The sequence below is a fragment of the Sturnus vulgaris genome, chromosome 28 (assembly GCF_052056855.1).
Source record: "Sturnus vulgaris isolate bStuVul1 chromosome 28, bStuVul1.hap1, whole genome shotgun sequence".
Lineage (NCBI taxonomy): Eukaryota > Metazoa > Chordata > Aves > Passeriformes > Sturnidae > Sturnus > Sturnus vulgaris.
The window spans coordinates 1070647-1086215 of NC_142270.1; the positions used below are offsets into that span (position 1 = coordinate 1070647).

At 51.7% G+C, this 15569-nt stretch overlaps 1 protein-coding gene across 3 annotated transcripts; it reads left to right on the plus strand.

Moving 5' to 3' along the window:
• The first annotated feature begins 1755 nt into the window (after positions 1-1755).
• Positions 1756-15315, plus strand: RASSF2 (Ras association domain family member 2). Of its 3 annotated transcripts, none has more exons than XM_088180125.1 (11): positions 1756-1934; positions 4958-5033; positions 6705-6780; positions 7656-7807; positions 8551-8639; positions 10246-10394; positions 11426-11527; positions 12181-12232; positions 12928-13049; positions 13864-13961; positions 14133-15315. In XM_088180125.1, the coding sequence occupies exons 2-11, from the start codon at positions 4978-4980 to the stop codon at positions 14200-14202; spliced, it is 966 nt and encodes a 321-aa protein (XP_088036251.1). In that variant the 5' UTR covers positions 1756-1934; positions 4958-4977; the 3' UTR covers positions 14203-15315. The 3 variants fall into 3 exon arrangements, with proteins under 3 accessions (XP_088036251.1, XP_088036250.1, XP_088036249.1); XM_088180124.1 differs by lacking the exon at positions 1756-1934 and adding an exon at positions 2782-2988 and having other exon boundaries at positions 12928-13066; XM_088180123.1 differs by lacking the exon at positions 1756-1934 and adding an exon at positions 2782-2988.
• The last annotated feature ends 254 nt before the right edge of the window (positions 15316-15569 follow it).

Genomic DNA, 15569 nt, shown 5'->3' on the forward strand with positions numbered 1-15569 from the left:
CCTGCCAGCCCTCGAGATGCTGCTGGAATATCAATCCTGACCCGGCCCCGCTCACTTTCGCCGAGTCAGTGCTTCCCTGAGCCAGATGGCTCCTCCAGAACTTCTCATATTTTACATAGAAATCCAAGAAAATCGGGGAAAAAAGGCCTATTTCAGTCTGTGCCTGCAGAGACGCCTGTTTGGCTCAAGCAGCTGCTTTGATTATTTCTTTGTTTTGGGGTTGTTTTTTTTCCTTTCATGTGGGCTGTTTCTAGGCAAATTCCTTAAAAAGAAAAACAGCCCGGAGAAGCCACAAAGCACTGGGAAAGGTCAGGAGCAGACAAAGGGGGAGGGACACGGCCCCTGCTCCTCTGGAATAGAGCTGCCCCCAAACTCTCCCCAGGGCGCTGGGACTGGAGGGGCAGGATGGGACCCTGATCCTGGGAATGCTGAGCGCTGGCTCCAAGGTAACTGTGACCCCCAGCTGCAGCTGCTGCTTCCAGGCAGATTTTACTTTCATTTATTTCCTCCTCCATCCCCTTCTCGGGGGCGGTTTTGGATCTGGATGAGATCCCAAGGCTGACATTGGGCCCCATCCCAACAGCAGAACAGCCAAGGGTGCTGCTTGCATGGCTCTGGCACTGCACATCCCAGGATTTGGGGCTTTTTAGTGCAGAAACAACCGCTCCAGCCTGTGTGATGCAGCCCACAAAGATTCCTCTGGGAATTCTGGACAAAGCTGGAGCTGATTGTAAGAACATTTCCAGCCTGGGATGGGGATTCCTTTGGGATTCTGGCAACGGGGTTCGAGTATCTTTTGGGATTCCTGTTCCTGACATCGGGAATGGGGAATCTTTTGGGATCCTGGTTGTGACAGTGGGGATGGGGTCCCTTTGGAACTCTTTTCCTGGCACCAGGGATGGAGAATCCTTTCAGATCCTGGTCCTGACTCCCGGGTGGAGCCAGGGTGTCCTTTGGGAAGCCAGAACCTGCTCCAGGGATGTTGCCGGAGCATCCTTCAGGATGTCCAGGCGGGGACAGCCCGGCTCCCTGAGGCGGCATCCTTTGGGGTCCCCAGCCCTGGCACCCGGAAAGGGATCTCGGAGCCAGGAGGTCCTTCTGGATGCGGGTTCCGGGATGACCCCGGCTGCGGGAGGGGGTGTCCTCCGTGCTGCCACTCCCGGCCCCGCCCGCGCCCCGCCCCGCCCAGGGGCGGCCCTACAGGGGCACCCGCTGCGAGCGGAGCGGCGCCGGCACCGGGTGAGTGTGGGGTGTGGGTGAGATGGGGCGTCCTCATTCCCATTCCCGTCCCCATTCCCGTCCCCATCCCCGTCCCCATCCCCATCCAGCTCTCCATCCCCGCACCCTGCGCGGGGAGCGGCCCCGGGGCTGAGCCGCGCCCCCCCCGCAGCCGCTGCTGCAGCGAGCGGAGGCAAAAACCACCGGGACCGGAGGGGACCCGGCCCCCACCCCCGGGTGTCACCTCGGCTCCCCCCGAGCGCCCTCGGCATCGCCCTCGGGCTGGGCTGGAGCAGCCGCAGCACCCGTGGCTCCCACCCCGGGCACGACACCTTCTCGCCTCGTCGCGCCCGGGACAGACCCGCCCGCCGCTGTCCCAGGACGAGCCCCTGGGGACACCGGCTCCTCCCGGAGGGCTCCACCCTGAGTGCGGCCAGCGGGTCCCCTCGCCTGTCCCCAAGGGACCCGGCACCCCCGCGGCATCTCCGGCGGCTCCGCCAGCGCTCAGCGCTCCCTCCTTCCCCTCTCCCCTTCCAGGACGGAGAAATCGGGCTGGAGAACAATAGCGGCGCTGGAAAACAATGGAGCAGCCGCACCTCCCCGCGTAGGGATGCGGGCCGGACGCGGGGCAGGAATCGCAGCCCAGGAGTAGCGGCCGGGCCGGAGGCACCGCCGGCAGCAGCGCGGCTGCTCCAGCGCAGGATCCGCGGGACGGGGTGAGCGCTCGGCCGCGGTCTCCGCTCCTGCCCCGACCCCGCCGGGGGCAGCGGCCGCGGAGGCTCCGTCCCCTCCGGGCGATGCTTTGGTACCGAGCGCGGAGCGATCGAAGCCCTCTTGGGCCGGGTAAAAGCCGCCCCGGGCCGCGGGGAGGCGGAGGCGCTGGTGCAGGAGCGAACATCGCGGCCTCCCCGGGGACCGGGATATTCCCACAATCCCTCGGCTGCGCCAAATCCGCGCTCCCGCCCCAGCGGGAGATGCCGGGGATGCTGCCGAGGCCCCCGGGTGCTGCGAGGGGGTGGGACCGAAGCAGCAAAACCTCCCAAAAACGCAGATTTCTTTGCGGGAGCAAGGAAGAAAATCACTGTCCTGCTGAAAACATGGTTTTGGGGGGGTGGGGGGGTGGGTTTGCCACTTTTTTCCTTGTTTTGTTGAGTTGGATCTGGAAGATGCACAGCTCGGCAGAAGCTGTGAGGGGCTGTGGATGCGGCCACGCTGGGCTGCAGGGATGCAGGAAGGGGTTTCGGGAGGTTGTTTTTAGGGAGGGGAGCAAGTCTGGGCTCCGTGGGGTCCGTCAGACCTGGGGGCAGCCGAGAGGATGCAGAGAGGGCCGGAATCCTGGTTTGACCTGGAGCTGAGCTAAAAGCGCTTTGCAAAGCACCAGGAGAGGCTCAGGCCGGGCAGGGCACGGAGGAAACGCGTCAGCTCCGAGGGGGAAACTGAGGCACGGGGGTGCCGGGAACGGACACGGCCCCAAACTGCCACGGTTGAGCAATGGAGCAACTTCCACTTTGCCAGCGCTTTGATTTGGGTGATTTCCAGCCTTTTCCCGGGTACTTTCCAGCCTTTTTCCAAAGCCACGGCGGGATATCAGGGGTCGGCAGTGCCTGGGGGATCTCCAGGAGCCGCCTCTCTCCTCCACTCCCAGCCTGGTTCTCTCCAGACCCAAAAAAGGAAGAATTTGCCCCTTTGCTCAGCGCTAGGAAGGGGATGTGATGACGGAGGCGAAGGTGGCAGAGCCGGGGCGTAAACAGGAAACAACTCCTCGGCACGGTAGGATGAACCTGCATCTTGGAGCTCCCCTTCCACCCCCAATTTTGCCTTTTTTTATGGCTGCAGTTCATCCCAGTGTCCCCTTCGAGGGAATTGGGACTTTGGCTCTTCCCTTTGGCATGACCAGGATGCTCTGGAGCAAAGCTCTGAGTGGTACCAAAGGCTCCACCCTGGCCTGCTCTAGAAAGATTTTTTCCACTCACTTTGGTGTTTTTGGCACTATTTTCATATCTGCTGTGTCCTTTAATCCTCCAGAACGTCCCCAGAGTTTTTCATCTCTTGCCAGGGGACACCCACGAGGGGGATGCTCATTGCTGCCATTCCTGCATCTCACAGCTGGGAACACCCAAATTTGAGGCCCCACACGCAGCTGCTGCCCCCCAAAACCCCAAGGGTTTATCCCAAACCCATGAGCCAGCTGTGAAATCCCATTTTTTATGGATAAACAGGATTATTCCTGGGTTTGCTCCCTGTGGAAGGATGGATGGAGGCAGGAGAGGCGGCTGCTGGCTGCAGGAGGAGGTTGGTGCTGGATTTTGCCAAGTTTTGCCCGGTTTTGCCAAAATACTCATGCAGCTCCTCAGGAAATCCAAAGCTTTGTCAGCTCTTCCGCGATTTTTCGGCGCCGACTTTTTCTTCTGCTTTTTCTCCGGGCAGACCTAGAGCCCCAGGGCTGGGCTGGGCTGATTTCCTGCCCTTCCCCTCCTGCTCCAGCACGGCCTCGTGTGGGGTTTCAAACCTGCCACAGAATATTTTTGCCATTGCCAATCCATTTTTTTCTCAGGGATTTATCCCAGCGTGCGGGATGGAACCCCGGGATCGCTGCCGTGTAAAGGCTTTAGGGTTTATATTCGTCCTCTGACAGGGTTTACCACCTTGGCCTGGATTTTGGTGTGGATTTTGGTGTTTTTCTTTCAGGAAGAGGGTTTTTTTTGGTCCCAGGGAACCGGGAGGAAGCACATGGCGATGTGGGAGGTGGAAGAAAGCAGTGGCTTGTGGAGCAAATGCTTTTTCTTCACCTCGATTTCTCCTCTAGGAGAAGGGAGGGAGAGAAAAGACCCTGAAAAATGAAATCCTGTCTAGGATTTCAGCCAAGGAAAAGCACGACCCCAGAAGTCCTTTCTTTGTCATTCAAGACCATCCCAGTCCCAGATTCCAAGGTCTCTTTGACACCAAACTGTTCTGAACCCATGGGCCCCCCAAGGGCTGCACCCCAAACCCCATTTTAATTCCATTTCATATTGCTCAAAAATCCCACTTGAGACCTAAGCCAGGGCCTGCCCCAAGCTGGGATTCTGGGGACTTCCCAAGTGTTTGCATGGCCCAAAAATCCAGCTGGGATCATAAAAAAAAGCTGAAGAATCATCCCAGCATCTCTGCCTGCTTGGAAAATTCATCCCTGTTTCCAGCGCTGGCCTTGGGATGGCCCAAGGACACAGCTGGGCCCGGACTCGCACGTTTGAAGTTTTGTAGGATGAAAAAAGAGGAAAATAATCGGAGAAAAGGAAGAATTCCCATTTACCCCCCTCCCTCCCGCAGCTTTGGCGTCCCTGGGACACCCACGGATGCTCCAAATGCAAATACAGCGTAAGGCTATCTCCGCAGGGATTAAATTTTCAGTGAGTTCGCGGCGCCTCCGCCCTTATCTGATCTCCCTCCTTCCCCGGAGCAGCCGCACCGAGCCCCGCCCGCACCTCCCGAGCCTTTTCCAGCGCCGGGGGCTTTCTTTTTATTTTTCATTTTAATTTTTATTTATTTTTTTGGTTTATTTTTATTTTTATTTTTACTAATTTTTTTGTTTTATTTTTATTTTCGGGGATTTCTATTTCTATTTCTATTTCTATTTCTATTTCTATTTCTATTTCTATTTCTATTTCTATTTCTATTTCTATTTCTATTTCTATTTCTATTTCTATTTCTATTATTTCTATTTTTCCATTTCTTTTGATTTCCCCGTTCTCCCCCGCAGCTCGGCTCCCATGCCCCGGGATGGAGCTCGGCCGAGGGGACGCGGTGCCCTGCGGGAAGGACAAATTCATCTCCAGGTGAGGTCCGGGAGCGTGGCCCGGGGATGGGCGGGGGGGGTTGGGGAATTCCGGGGGGATGGGGGGGTGCTGTGGGATGAGTTATCTGTCACCTGGAATGGGTAATAGAGTGGATAACGTGTTATCTGTAACCTCAAATATACAATATATAGTAATATCTAATAATATCTGACAGCATCTAACAGTACCTAACTATATATAACAATATATAACTATATATAACTATATATAACAATATATAGCATGTAACATATGATGATGTCTAACAATATCTAACAACATCTAACAATATAAAGCATTGTAAAGACATTATAAATAGCATTATAAACACAATATATAACATTATAAATATACTATATAACATATTATCTATGACCAAAACATACAAGATTTCTTTGAGCTAAATATATATTAATTTTATATATATAAAATATATAGCATATAACAGTATCTAGCAATATCTAGCAATATATAACAATATATAATATATAACAGTATATAACATTATAAACACACACATATATATATAACACATTTATATATAATATATAGCATTATGAATACAATATAAAACATATTATCTATGATCTATAACATACAAGATTTCTTTGAGCTAAATATATTATATTGATTTTATATATTATAAATATATATTATATAATATATAGCATATAACAATATATAGCAATGTATAATAATATCTAATAATATAACCATATAAAATATATATCAGTATTTAACATTATAAACGCAATCTATAACATTATTAAAAGGCAATTTCCTTAACAAGAAAATGGGGTTTGGTGGGATTTTGAAATTTTCCTTAGGAGTGTGGCCAAATGCTCTAAACCTCCCATTAAAAATGGGCTTTGCTGAAAAAGTCCTGATTAATGATCAGCTTAAAAATCCTGATTAATAAAGAAATTAATTAATAATTATTAATCAGAACTATTAACAATAGTTCTTTTATTCTTTGGGAAAGAAGTGAAACAATTCCTAGGATTTAAGGGAGATTGAAGAGGAACTAAAGCAGGAATGTGAAATTTCCCCCTCTCCTACCCCAAATCTCAGTGGTTTGGGCTGATTTAATTTGTTTTGTTTTTATTTTCATATCTGTCTTTTTTTTTCCCCACCTTTAAAATTGTATTTCTTTTTATTTTATTTATTGTATTTTAATTTATCTTGATTTTTGCCCTTGTTTTTTGTTTTATTTGTATTTTATCACGAGTTTGGCCCCGGAGCAGGGCTCAGAGTTTTGATGTGACCTCCCCGCCTGGGCTCACTTGTGACTCTGGTGTGACCCCCAGAAAATTGATTTCTTTTGCAGCCTCGTGACCAACTGCCCCAGCTCTGATGGGTTTTTTTGTGCCTTTTCAGAAGATTTGTGGAGATACGGTCACGGGGAGCTTCTCCCCTTAAATGTGGGTGCAAAATATTGGACCCCCAGCAAAAAGCTTCAGTAAGGGAGGTCTGGGAAGACCCAAATGTGCCTCAAATAAAGCGATTTTTGGGTCCCTGGCAACACAGCGGGTTCCTCAGCCAGGGAAGCAATTCCTGTTTTTTCCCTGGATCTGCCCTGAGCAGCTCAGCGGTCACTGGGTGGTGCCTACAGCATCTTCCCCCTCACCCCAAACCCCACCTCAGCATTTTTTTCCCTCATTTTTTCCCCAGGAATGAGCTGCTCCTGCACCTCAAGACCTACAACATCTACTACGAGGGGCAGAACCTGCAGCTGCGGCACCGGGAGGTGAGAAATGCCCCGGGCAGGGGGAATTGAGGGAACTGAGACAGAGAATCAGGGACTCCTGGGATGGTTTGGGTGGGAAGGGACCTTCAATCAGTCCTGTCCCACCCCTGCCATGGCAGGAACGCGTTCCTCTGTGCCAGGCTGCTCCAGCCTGGCCTTGGACACTTCCAGTGATCCAGGAGCAGCCACAGCTCCTCTGGGAATTCCATCCCACCCCCTTCACTCAATATTCCTTCCCCAAATCCCATCTAAACCTGCCCATGGAATCCTGGATTGATTTGGATTGGAAGGGACCGTCCAGTGCCACCATGGGCAGGGACACCTCCCACTGTCCCAGGCTGCTCCAAGCTCATCCAACCTGGCCTTGGACATTCCCAGGGATACAGGGGCAGCCACAGCTCCTTTGGGAATTCCATCCCAGCCCCTCCCCACCCTCCCAGCCAAGAATTCCTTCCCAAAATCACATCTAAACCTGGAATGGTTTGGATGGGAGGGGACCTTAAGGATGATCTCATTCTGTGGGTGGATATGGACACCTCCCACCACCCCAGGGTCCCCCAAGCCCTGTCCTTGGGCTCTGTAAACTGGGGAGACTGGATCTGATGGATCCTCTCTGAGATGGAATTGGTCCCCGAGGTCCCTTCCTGTTTCCGTGTCCCGAGTTTTCCGTGGTTTGTCCCAGCGAAGCCACCCTGGCTGTCCCCAGTCCTGGTTTCCCTCAGCACAGCTCCCAGGAGGATCTGCCCCTTACCAGCCCCAGGAGCAAGAGGGAGCCCAAAAGGTCCTAGAACCACAGAAAATTTGGGTTGGAAAAGACCTCCCAGGCCCCAATCCCCACCTTTTCCCTGGGCTGCTGATCCCTGTGTGTGCTGCAGGAGGAAGGGGAGCTGATCGTGGAGGGGCTGCTGAACATCTCGTGGGGGCTGCGCCGCCCCATCCGCCTGCAGATGCAGGACGACAACCAGCGCATCCGCCCGCCACCCTCCTCCTCCTCCTGGCACTCGGGCTGCAACCTGGGAGCCCACGGGTGAGTGACGGGCACAGGCAGCCCCAGAAACAGCGGGCACCCCAAAAACACAGCCTCAAAAATACAGAGAGCCTCAAAAATATACAGACAGCCCCAAAAATACACTCAGCCCCAAAAACATAGACAACCCCAAAAACACACTCAGCCCCAAAATACAGGCCCCAAAATACACTCAGATATCCCAAAAACACACTCAGTCTCAAAAATACAGAGAGCCTCAAAAACACGCAGAGACCCCCAAAAATACACAGTCTCAAAAATACACAGCCCCAAAAACATGCACAGAGCCTCAAAAATACACAGCCCAAAAAACAAGTAGGGATCCCCAAAAACACAGCCAAAAAAACATTCAACCCCCAAAACAGGCAGAGAGCCCCAAAAATACACAGCCCAAAAACCACACAGGGACCCCTAAAAACACACAGAGACAGCCACAAAGCAGGCAGGCGCCCCCCAAAAACACAGACACACACCTCCAAAACCACACAGCCCCAAAAACATCCCCCAGCCTGTCAGGGTCAGGGTTTGCTGGTTGCACCCCCAGCTGCCTCCTCCAGATGTTTTGTCCCAGCTGGAATCGGCAGCTGGGGGGGGGGGGGGGGGCAGGGATGAGGGGCAGAGATTCCCTGGATTGTCGTTCCCTCTGTGGCCCCACATGGACAGGGACACACGGACAGGGACACACGGACACACGGACAGGGACACACGGACAGGAATATCCATGAGCCCTCTGTCCTCTCCAGGTCCGTGCTGAAGCCCAGCACGCTGCCGGACATCCCGGTGACGGACGGGGACACCGCACCCAGCGCGGAGAATCCCGGGAAAGGCGCAGGTGAGCCGGGCTCGGACCCGCCGGGATCGCTCCTGGTGCTCGGGAGCAGCTCCGGTTTTATTCGGGAAAACACAAACCAGGCTTTGTCCTTCACTCCAGACTCAGTTTCCCATCCTGCTCCAGCCCCAAAGCACCTTGGATTATTTCATTCAGTTTTTCCCCGGATGGCCCAAAACTCGATAATCTTTTCCAAGCCAAATGATTCCCTGATTCCCAAGGGGTTTTTTCTTGGGAAGGGGCGGAAGTGAGATGTGGTGGAGCTTGGAAAGGACCGAGGGGATGGAGCAGAGATCCCTCGTGGGATTGCAGGGCAAAGGAGGAAAAGGAGGATGTTGGAGCTTCCCCTTCCCGTTTCGGGAAGAAGAATGGGAGCACTGGGACACGTTACCATGGGGAAGTCATCGCTGCGTTTGTCCCCAGGGTTTGTCCCCTCCCGGCTCCTCCTCTGCAGAGGGGGAAGAGCCTCGTTAACCCCTTGTTCTCAGGAGCGGGGCGCAGGCTGTCCCAGCGGGAATCCCAGGGAAAACCTGCTGCATGCATTTCGTTCAACTCTGGCAGATGTTCTGGGTTTTTGGGTATTTTTGGGGGGGGTTGAGAAGGATGAGATCATCCTTTCGAGAAGAGCTGAGCCAAACTTGATCCATGAACTCCAATCCGTGATCTTCCAACTTTTTCCTTTTTCTTTTTGCTCTCCCCACTCACAACACTTTTCCTCCCTTAATCAAATCTTTCCCAGGCAATGCTTGCCCCATGTCACCCCAGCACGATTCCCCTCAGCTTTATGGCCTCAACCCTCTGCCAGCATGCAAGAAAAAAAAGCCTTTTATTACATCTTTCCCTAAAATCCAGTAAAAATCAGTGCCTGGCGTGCGTGCACAGCTCCCTGGGAGTGCTCTGTCACTGTGTGTGCAGATGGAGCAGCTCCTGCCCGAGATTTCTCCCTGCTGCAGACACGCTTTGGATTAAAACACCCAGAGCTAGAGCCTGAGAGGTTCATTAAAAATGGATGAAGAGCTGGTTTATAATAATCTGGATCCAGGCCAGTTTTCATGCAGAGATCTGAGGCTCTGCCCTCGTTTGCCTGCTCTCATTAAAGGGAAGGAGAGCAGAGAAAGTTAAATTATGGAAAAGAGGGAAGATGCTCGAGTTCCCGGGAGAAGGGGTTTTAGCCAGGTGGCAGCAGGGATTTAGGTGGTTAATTCTGAATTAATTACCTTCCTTGGGAGCTGGGGGAGAATAAATCGGTTGCTGCGGTTCAAACGTGTCCTGGGAAGTTTGCAGGGGTGAGAAGTTTGTTCTTGGGGTGAGGATTTCTGCATTCAAGGGGGGATTCCCAGCCGCAGTTTTGCAGCAGGAAAATTCTGGAATCACGGAATCCCCTGGGTGGGAAGGGACCAAAAGGATCTTTGACCCACGACACACCAACAGTCCCACCCTGTGCTGGGAGTGTTGCCCAAAATCTCCTGGAGCTGCAGAGGAGAACCCCGGGCGACTGTCCTGATCTGTGCATCCCTGGGAGCGTTCTCCAAACGCTGCCCAGAGGAGAACCAGGGCGCTCCCCAGTGTCCCCAGCGCCCATGCCCAGGGTCCCGTGGGTGTTTTGCAGCCCTCAGGCCGGCAGAGGAGGCTCCACAGCTGATGCGGACCCGCAGCGATGTCGGGGTCCGGCCCCGCGGCAGCGCCCGCACGCCCGGCGAGCAGCGGCGGCTGCGCCGGCACCGCTTCTCCATCAACGGCCACTTCTACAACCACAAGGTGAGCCCACCCTGCCTTGGGGGCTGGCTTTGACGTTTTTCAAACTCTCTGCTTCCTGGTGTGTGACTCTGAGACTTCACGTTAGGTGTGTACTGGTGTGAAAGCAAAACCAGTGAGAGACTCCAAGGCAAAAAAAAGAGAAAAACAAAATGCATACAATAGTAGAAAAGAAAAGCACTGACAGAGTCAGAATACAAGCTGACACCCCGCTAGTTGGGGTGGTGGTAGCAGTCCAATGAAGTGCTCTTGTTGAAGTAGTGATCCTGTAGAAAGGTCTGGTAGCTCTTGGCCTCTGGAAACCAGGGGTAAGAGCTGCTCTGCTGTTCCAAATGTCAGATTTTATCCAGGTAGGAAATGCTTGGCTCCTGCCCCTGGCTGGAGCATCTCCCCATGGGATGATGGAATTTTATCAGCCCTGCCCTGGGACTGCATGGCCATGAACAGGAGAGATCTCCTGGAGGGAGGATGGGCTGTGGGCAAGATAAAGAACACTGCAACAGCTGGGTGAACAGCTGGAACATGAACAGCAGAGATCCCCACAGAAATCAGGATCACTGCCACAGCTGGGTGAACAGCTGGAATATGAACAGCAGAGATCCCCACAGAGATCCTGTATTGCAACCCAGGACAAGGTGTTAGTGAGTTCTCTTCACAGGATATTTAGACAAAACAATTCCTTCCCAGCTAGAGAATCAAGGAAAACTGGTACCAAAAAGCAGAAACAACTGCGAGGGAAAGGGGGAAAGCCAAGGGCTGAGATTTCATAGCCTGGGGCTGTGGTTGGACAATTGACCCCAATGTGTAGAAGAACCAAAACTTGTAAAAGTGTAAAACTCATGACCAGGATCCATCTTGGATTGGGCTTGAGTGCAGCCCCGGCACTGCCCAAGGTGAATCCTTTCAATAAATACCGATTTTATCCCTTTAGCTCTGCCCAGTCTCTGTTCCAGCTCAGCCTCTCCAGGCTCCAGACCCTTCCAGGATCCTGCTGGGATCCTGGCAGGGCGCTCAGAGCTGTTTGTGTCCCGCAGACCTCGGTGTTCACGCCCGCCTACGGCTCCGTCACCAACGTGCGCATCAACAGCGCCATGACCACGCCACAGGTGCTCAAACTGCTGCTCAACAAATTCAAGGTGAGGCCTGCAGCCTCCCCTCAGTGCTCCTGGGCTGCTCTGAATGCAGCCTGTGCTGTGTTTAAAGTAAATATATTTATATATTGTATGTATAAAACCTGCAATCGGACTTAATATTTATCTATATCTATATCTATTAATATCAAGGTACTAATGTTTATGTTAATGTTAATATTAATACTACTGTTCCTATTCATATTCTTATTTTCTATCTATATTTCTATTCGTATTTATATGTGTATTCCTATTTACACAGATACAGATATTTACATTTCTAAAAATATTTATATTATATATATGTAATTTGCATCCAGATATTATATATATGAATTTTTAAATATAAATATTTATATTATATATATAATATCTTTACATTATATATATAAAATCTTCATTCAGATTATATGTATATACCTGGATTTCTATATATAAATCTTTATATGTATAAAATATGCATTCAGATATTTTAAAATATATACAATTTTAATATAAATTTTATATATAAAATTATATGTAAATATTTTAACATCTAGTAATACATATAATTTTTATATAAAACTATTTTTAATAAAATAATTCCATATACAATCTATACCCTATATGTATATATATATATACCTGTCCCTTCAGCAGAGCTTTGTATCTCCCCCCAGATCGAGAACTCTGCAGAGGAGTTTGCTCTGTACATGGTGCACACGAGCGGAGGTGAGTGCCCCAAATTACCCCGGGTGTGAGCACCCAAACGTCTGGATGTGAGCACCCAAACCCCTGAGTGTGAGTGCCCCAAACCCCTGGACATGAGCGCCCCAAACCCCTCGATGTGAGTGCCCAAATCCCTGGACATGAGCACCCCAAACCCCTGGGTTTGAGCACCCTAAACCCCTGGGTGTGAGCATCCCAAACCCGTGGACATGAGCACCCCAAACCCCAGGGTGTGAGCACCCCAAACCACTCGATCTGAGCACCCCAAATCCCTGGGTGTGAGCACCCAAACCCCCATCTGGGATCGCCCCAAACCCCTGGATATGAGCACCTCAATCCCCCGTCCAGGAGAGCCCCAAAGCCCTGGACTTGAGCACCCCAAACCCCTGGATGTGAGTTCCCCAAACCCCTGGATATGAGCACCCAAACCCCAGTCCGGGACCACCCGAAATCCCTGGATGTGAGTACCCCAAACTCCCAGACATGAGCACCTCAAAACTCTGGATGTGAACTCCCCAGACCCCCATCCGTGAGTGCCCCAAACCCCTGAACACGAGCACCCCAAAACCCCATCTGGGAGCGCCCCAATCCCCTAGACATGAGCACCCCAACTCCCGTCCGGGAGCGCCCCAATCCCCGCGGCGCTGCCCCTGGTTCCCGGCGCTGCCGGTGCCCAGCCCTCGGTTCTGGCATTGCAGAGAAGCAGAAGCTGCGCGGCAGCGACTTCCCCCTGCTCGCCCGCATCCTGCAGGGCCCCTGCGAGCAGGTGTCCAAGGTGTTCCTCATGGAGAAGGACCAGGTGGAAGAGGTCACCTACGACGTGAGTGTCACCCTCAGGTGGGCTTGGAAAAACCCGGGGGGTCACAGGATCGTGGAGTGCTTTGGGTTGGAGGGACCCAAAATCCCACCCAGTGCCACCCCTGCCATGGCAGGGACACCTCCTGCTGTCCCAGGTGGCTCCAAGCCCCATCCAGCCTGGCCTGGGACACTGCCAGGGATCCAGGGCCAGCCACAGCTTCTCTGGGAATTCCATCCCAGCCCCTCCCCACGCTCCCAGGATGGAATTTATCCCCGATGAGCAGATGCGTGCTGGGGCTGCAGGAGCTGCTCTGCTCCTGTCCCTCCGTGGAAACTCCCGATGTTTCGGGAAATTCCTTGTTCTGTGTTCCAAGAGCAGCTTCCAGCTGCCAAGCAGCCCCGGCCCCGTTGTGCCATCCCGAATCTGATCACGCTAGACCGGTTTCAGAGGCAGAATTGTTGTTTTTCCAGCCGGGTGGGAGCGGCTCCCTTGTGCCATCTGCCGGCTCGCCAGGCCGGCTGTGCTCTGAAATCCCGGCTCAGACCGGGCACTTTTGGGGTGAATTTGGGCTTAAGCAGCTCTGAGACTCTGGGGATGCTCAGACAGAGCTGCCTCTCGCAGACAGGGGGTGAATTAAAATAAATAAACCTTAGGTCGATCTTTTTTCCAATAATTACCCAGTGCTCGTTTGTTTGCACGATCTGATGGTCACAAACATCTTTTCTCTAGGGTTTACTGCAAAATTTTGGGATCCTTGGTTAAATCTAAGGAGAGGGTGGGGTGGGGTCAATTCATCACCCTCTTCACCATTTCCTGCTGCTCCTCTCCCACCCAGGTCGCCCAGTACATCAAATTCGAGATGCCCATCCTCAGGAGCTTTATCCAGAAGCTGGAGGAGGAGGAGGATCGGGAAGTGAAGAAGCTGAAGCACAAGTACGTGGGGCTGGGGGCGATTCCGGGAGGGAAGGACATTCCTGGGGTGCTGTTTTGGTCCCAAAAAATTGATTTGTGAAGCCCTGCATCTCCATGTGGATGCATGTGAGGTTTGCATTATTCCAGGGTTTTCTTGGACGCTGAAAAACCCCTTTTTCCTTTGTGCTCCAGGTACTCCATCCTGCGGCTGATGATCGAGCAGAGGCTGGAGGAGATTTCCGAGGGCCCGACGGCGATGTGAGCGTCCGTGGGATGTGCTGCACCAAATCCCAACCCCAAAACGCTCCTGGTGTCCATCTGGACAGCTCCAGCCCCGAGCCAAACCCCCTCCCACGCCTTCACCCCCGCAGAATCCTCGGGGGCTCTTCCCAGGAAGAGCTGGCGGCAGCTTCAGCCAAAACCTCAAATCCCTGGAAAACACAGGGAGGAAAAAGAAAAGAAAAAAAGAAAAACAACAAAAAAAGAGGAAATCTGTGAGCAGCACAAAGGCAAGGATGGGGCTGAGCGAGGGCTGCCAGCATTCCTGAGCTGGAATTCTGAGGGCTCAGTTTGGAAATGCCAGACATGGCTCCTGGTGAAGGACCTGCTGCAAGAGAGCACAAAAAATTCCTCTTTTTTTTTTTTTTTAGAGAAAAGCACATTCCTACCGCAATAATTCACAGGTTTTGGGAAGATTTTGTAAATCCGAAGGGTTGGCTGAGATTTTTAGGCTCACAGGTGGATTTCCAGCACAGGAGAAAATCCCATTTTTTCCAGCACCTTCCCCAAACCTGCATCTGGTTGCGCAGCGCCCTCTGTCCCCCGCTCTAATTTGCACTAATATTTAGGGATTTTTAAGAAAACCACGATGTCAAACCTCTCTGGTAGCTGTAAATGCCAAATAGCACTCGCAGGGATGGCTGAAGGCCTCGAGCATCTCGAGGGATGCTGGATGGGAAAGGGCGAAAGGCAGGAGGAGGGGGAGGCAGAAATAAAGAGGATTTTATTTTCCAAATCTCATTTTCCAGTGGTGCCAGCAAATTATCCTGGTGAAACCAGGACCAGACTGGTTCCATCACCACCAGCAGCTGGAAAACCTCTTTCCTCCCAGGCTAAACCAGCAATATCCATTTTATACCTCGATGTCAACTAAACCTCTGACTTTCTCCCCCTCCCTTTGAGTTTTTGAAATGCATCTTTGTAATTTTTTTTTAATTATTATTTTAATGGTACCTTTTCCACCTTTAACTCATGTTTGGGAAAGTGTTGTACAGCGAGAGGAGCTTTTGATGTGTTTGAAGGATGATTGTGGCACTGCTGCGTGGATTAACAAGGAAATAAAATAAAATATGTAGCAACTTAATGCAGAATGAAACCCCCGAGTCAGAGCCTAGCTTGTCCAAAATAAATCACTTTGTGTGGATAGAAATGCCATGGAAATGAGTAAAAAATTAGGAAAAAGAGTAAAACCTGCCTGAATCCCAGTGGAGAAATTTCCCAAGGAGAAATGCTGTCACCTTCTGGATTTACAGAATCATGTCTACATTTCTGGAGGATTTTTGAGGAATTGGTGTGACAAGCTCTGAACTCTTGTGTCCTTTAAGGACAGCTGGATCAAATAACCCCTCT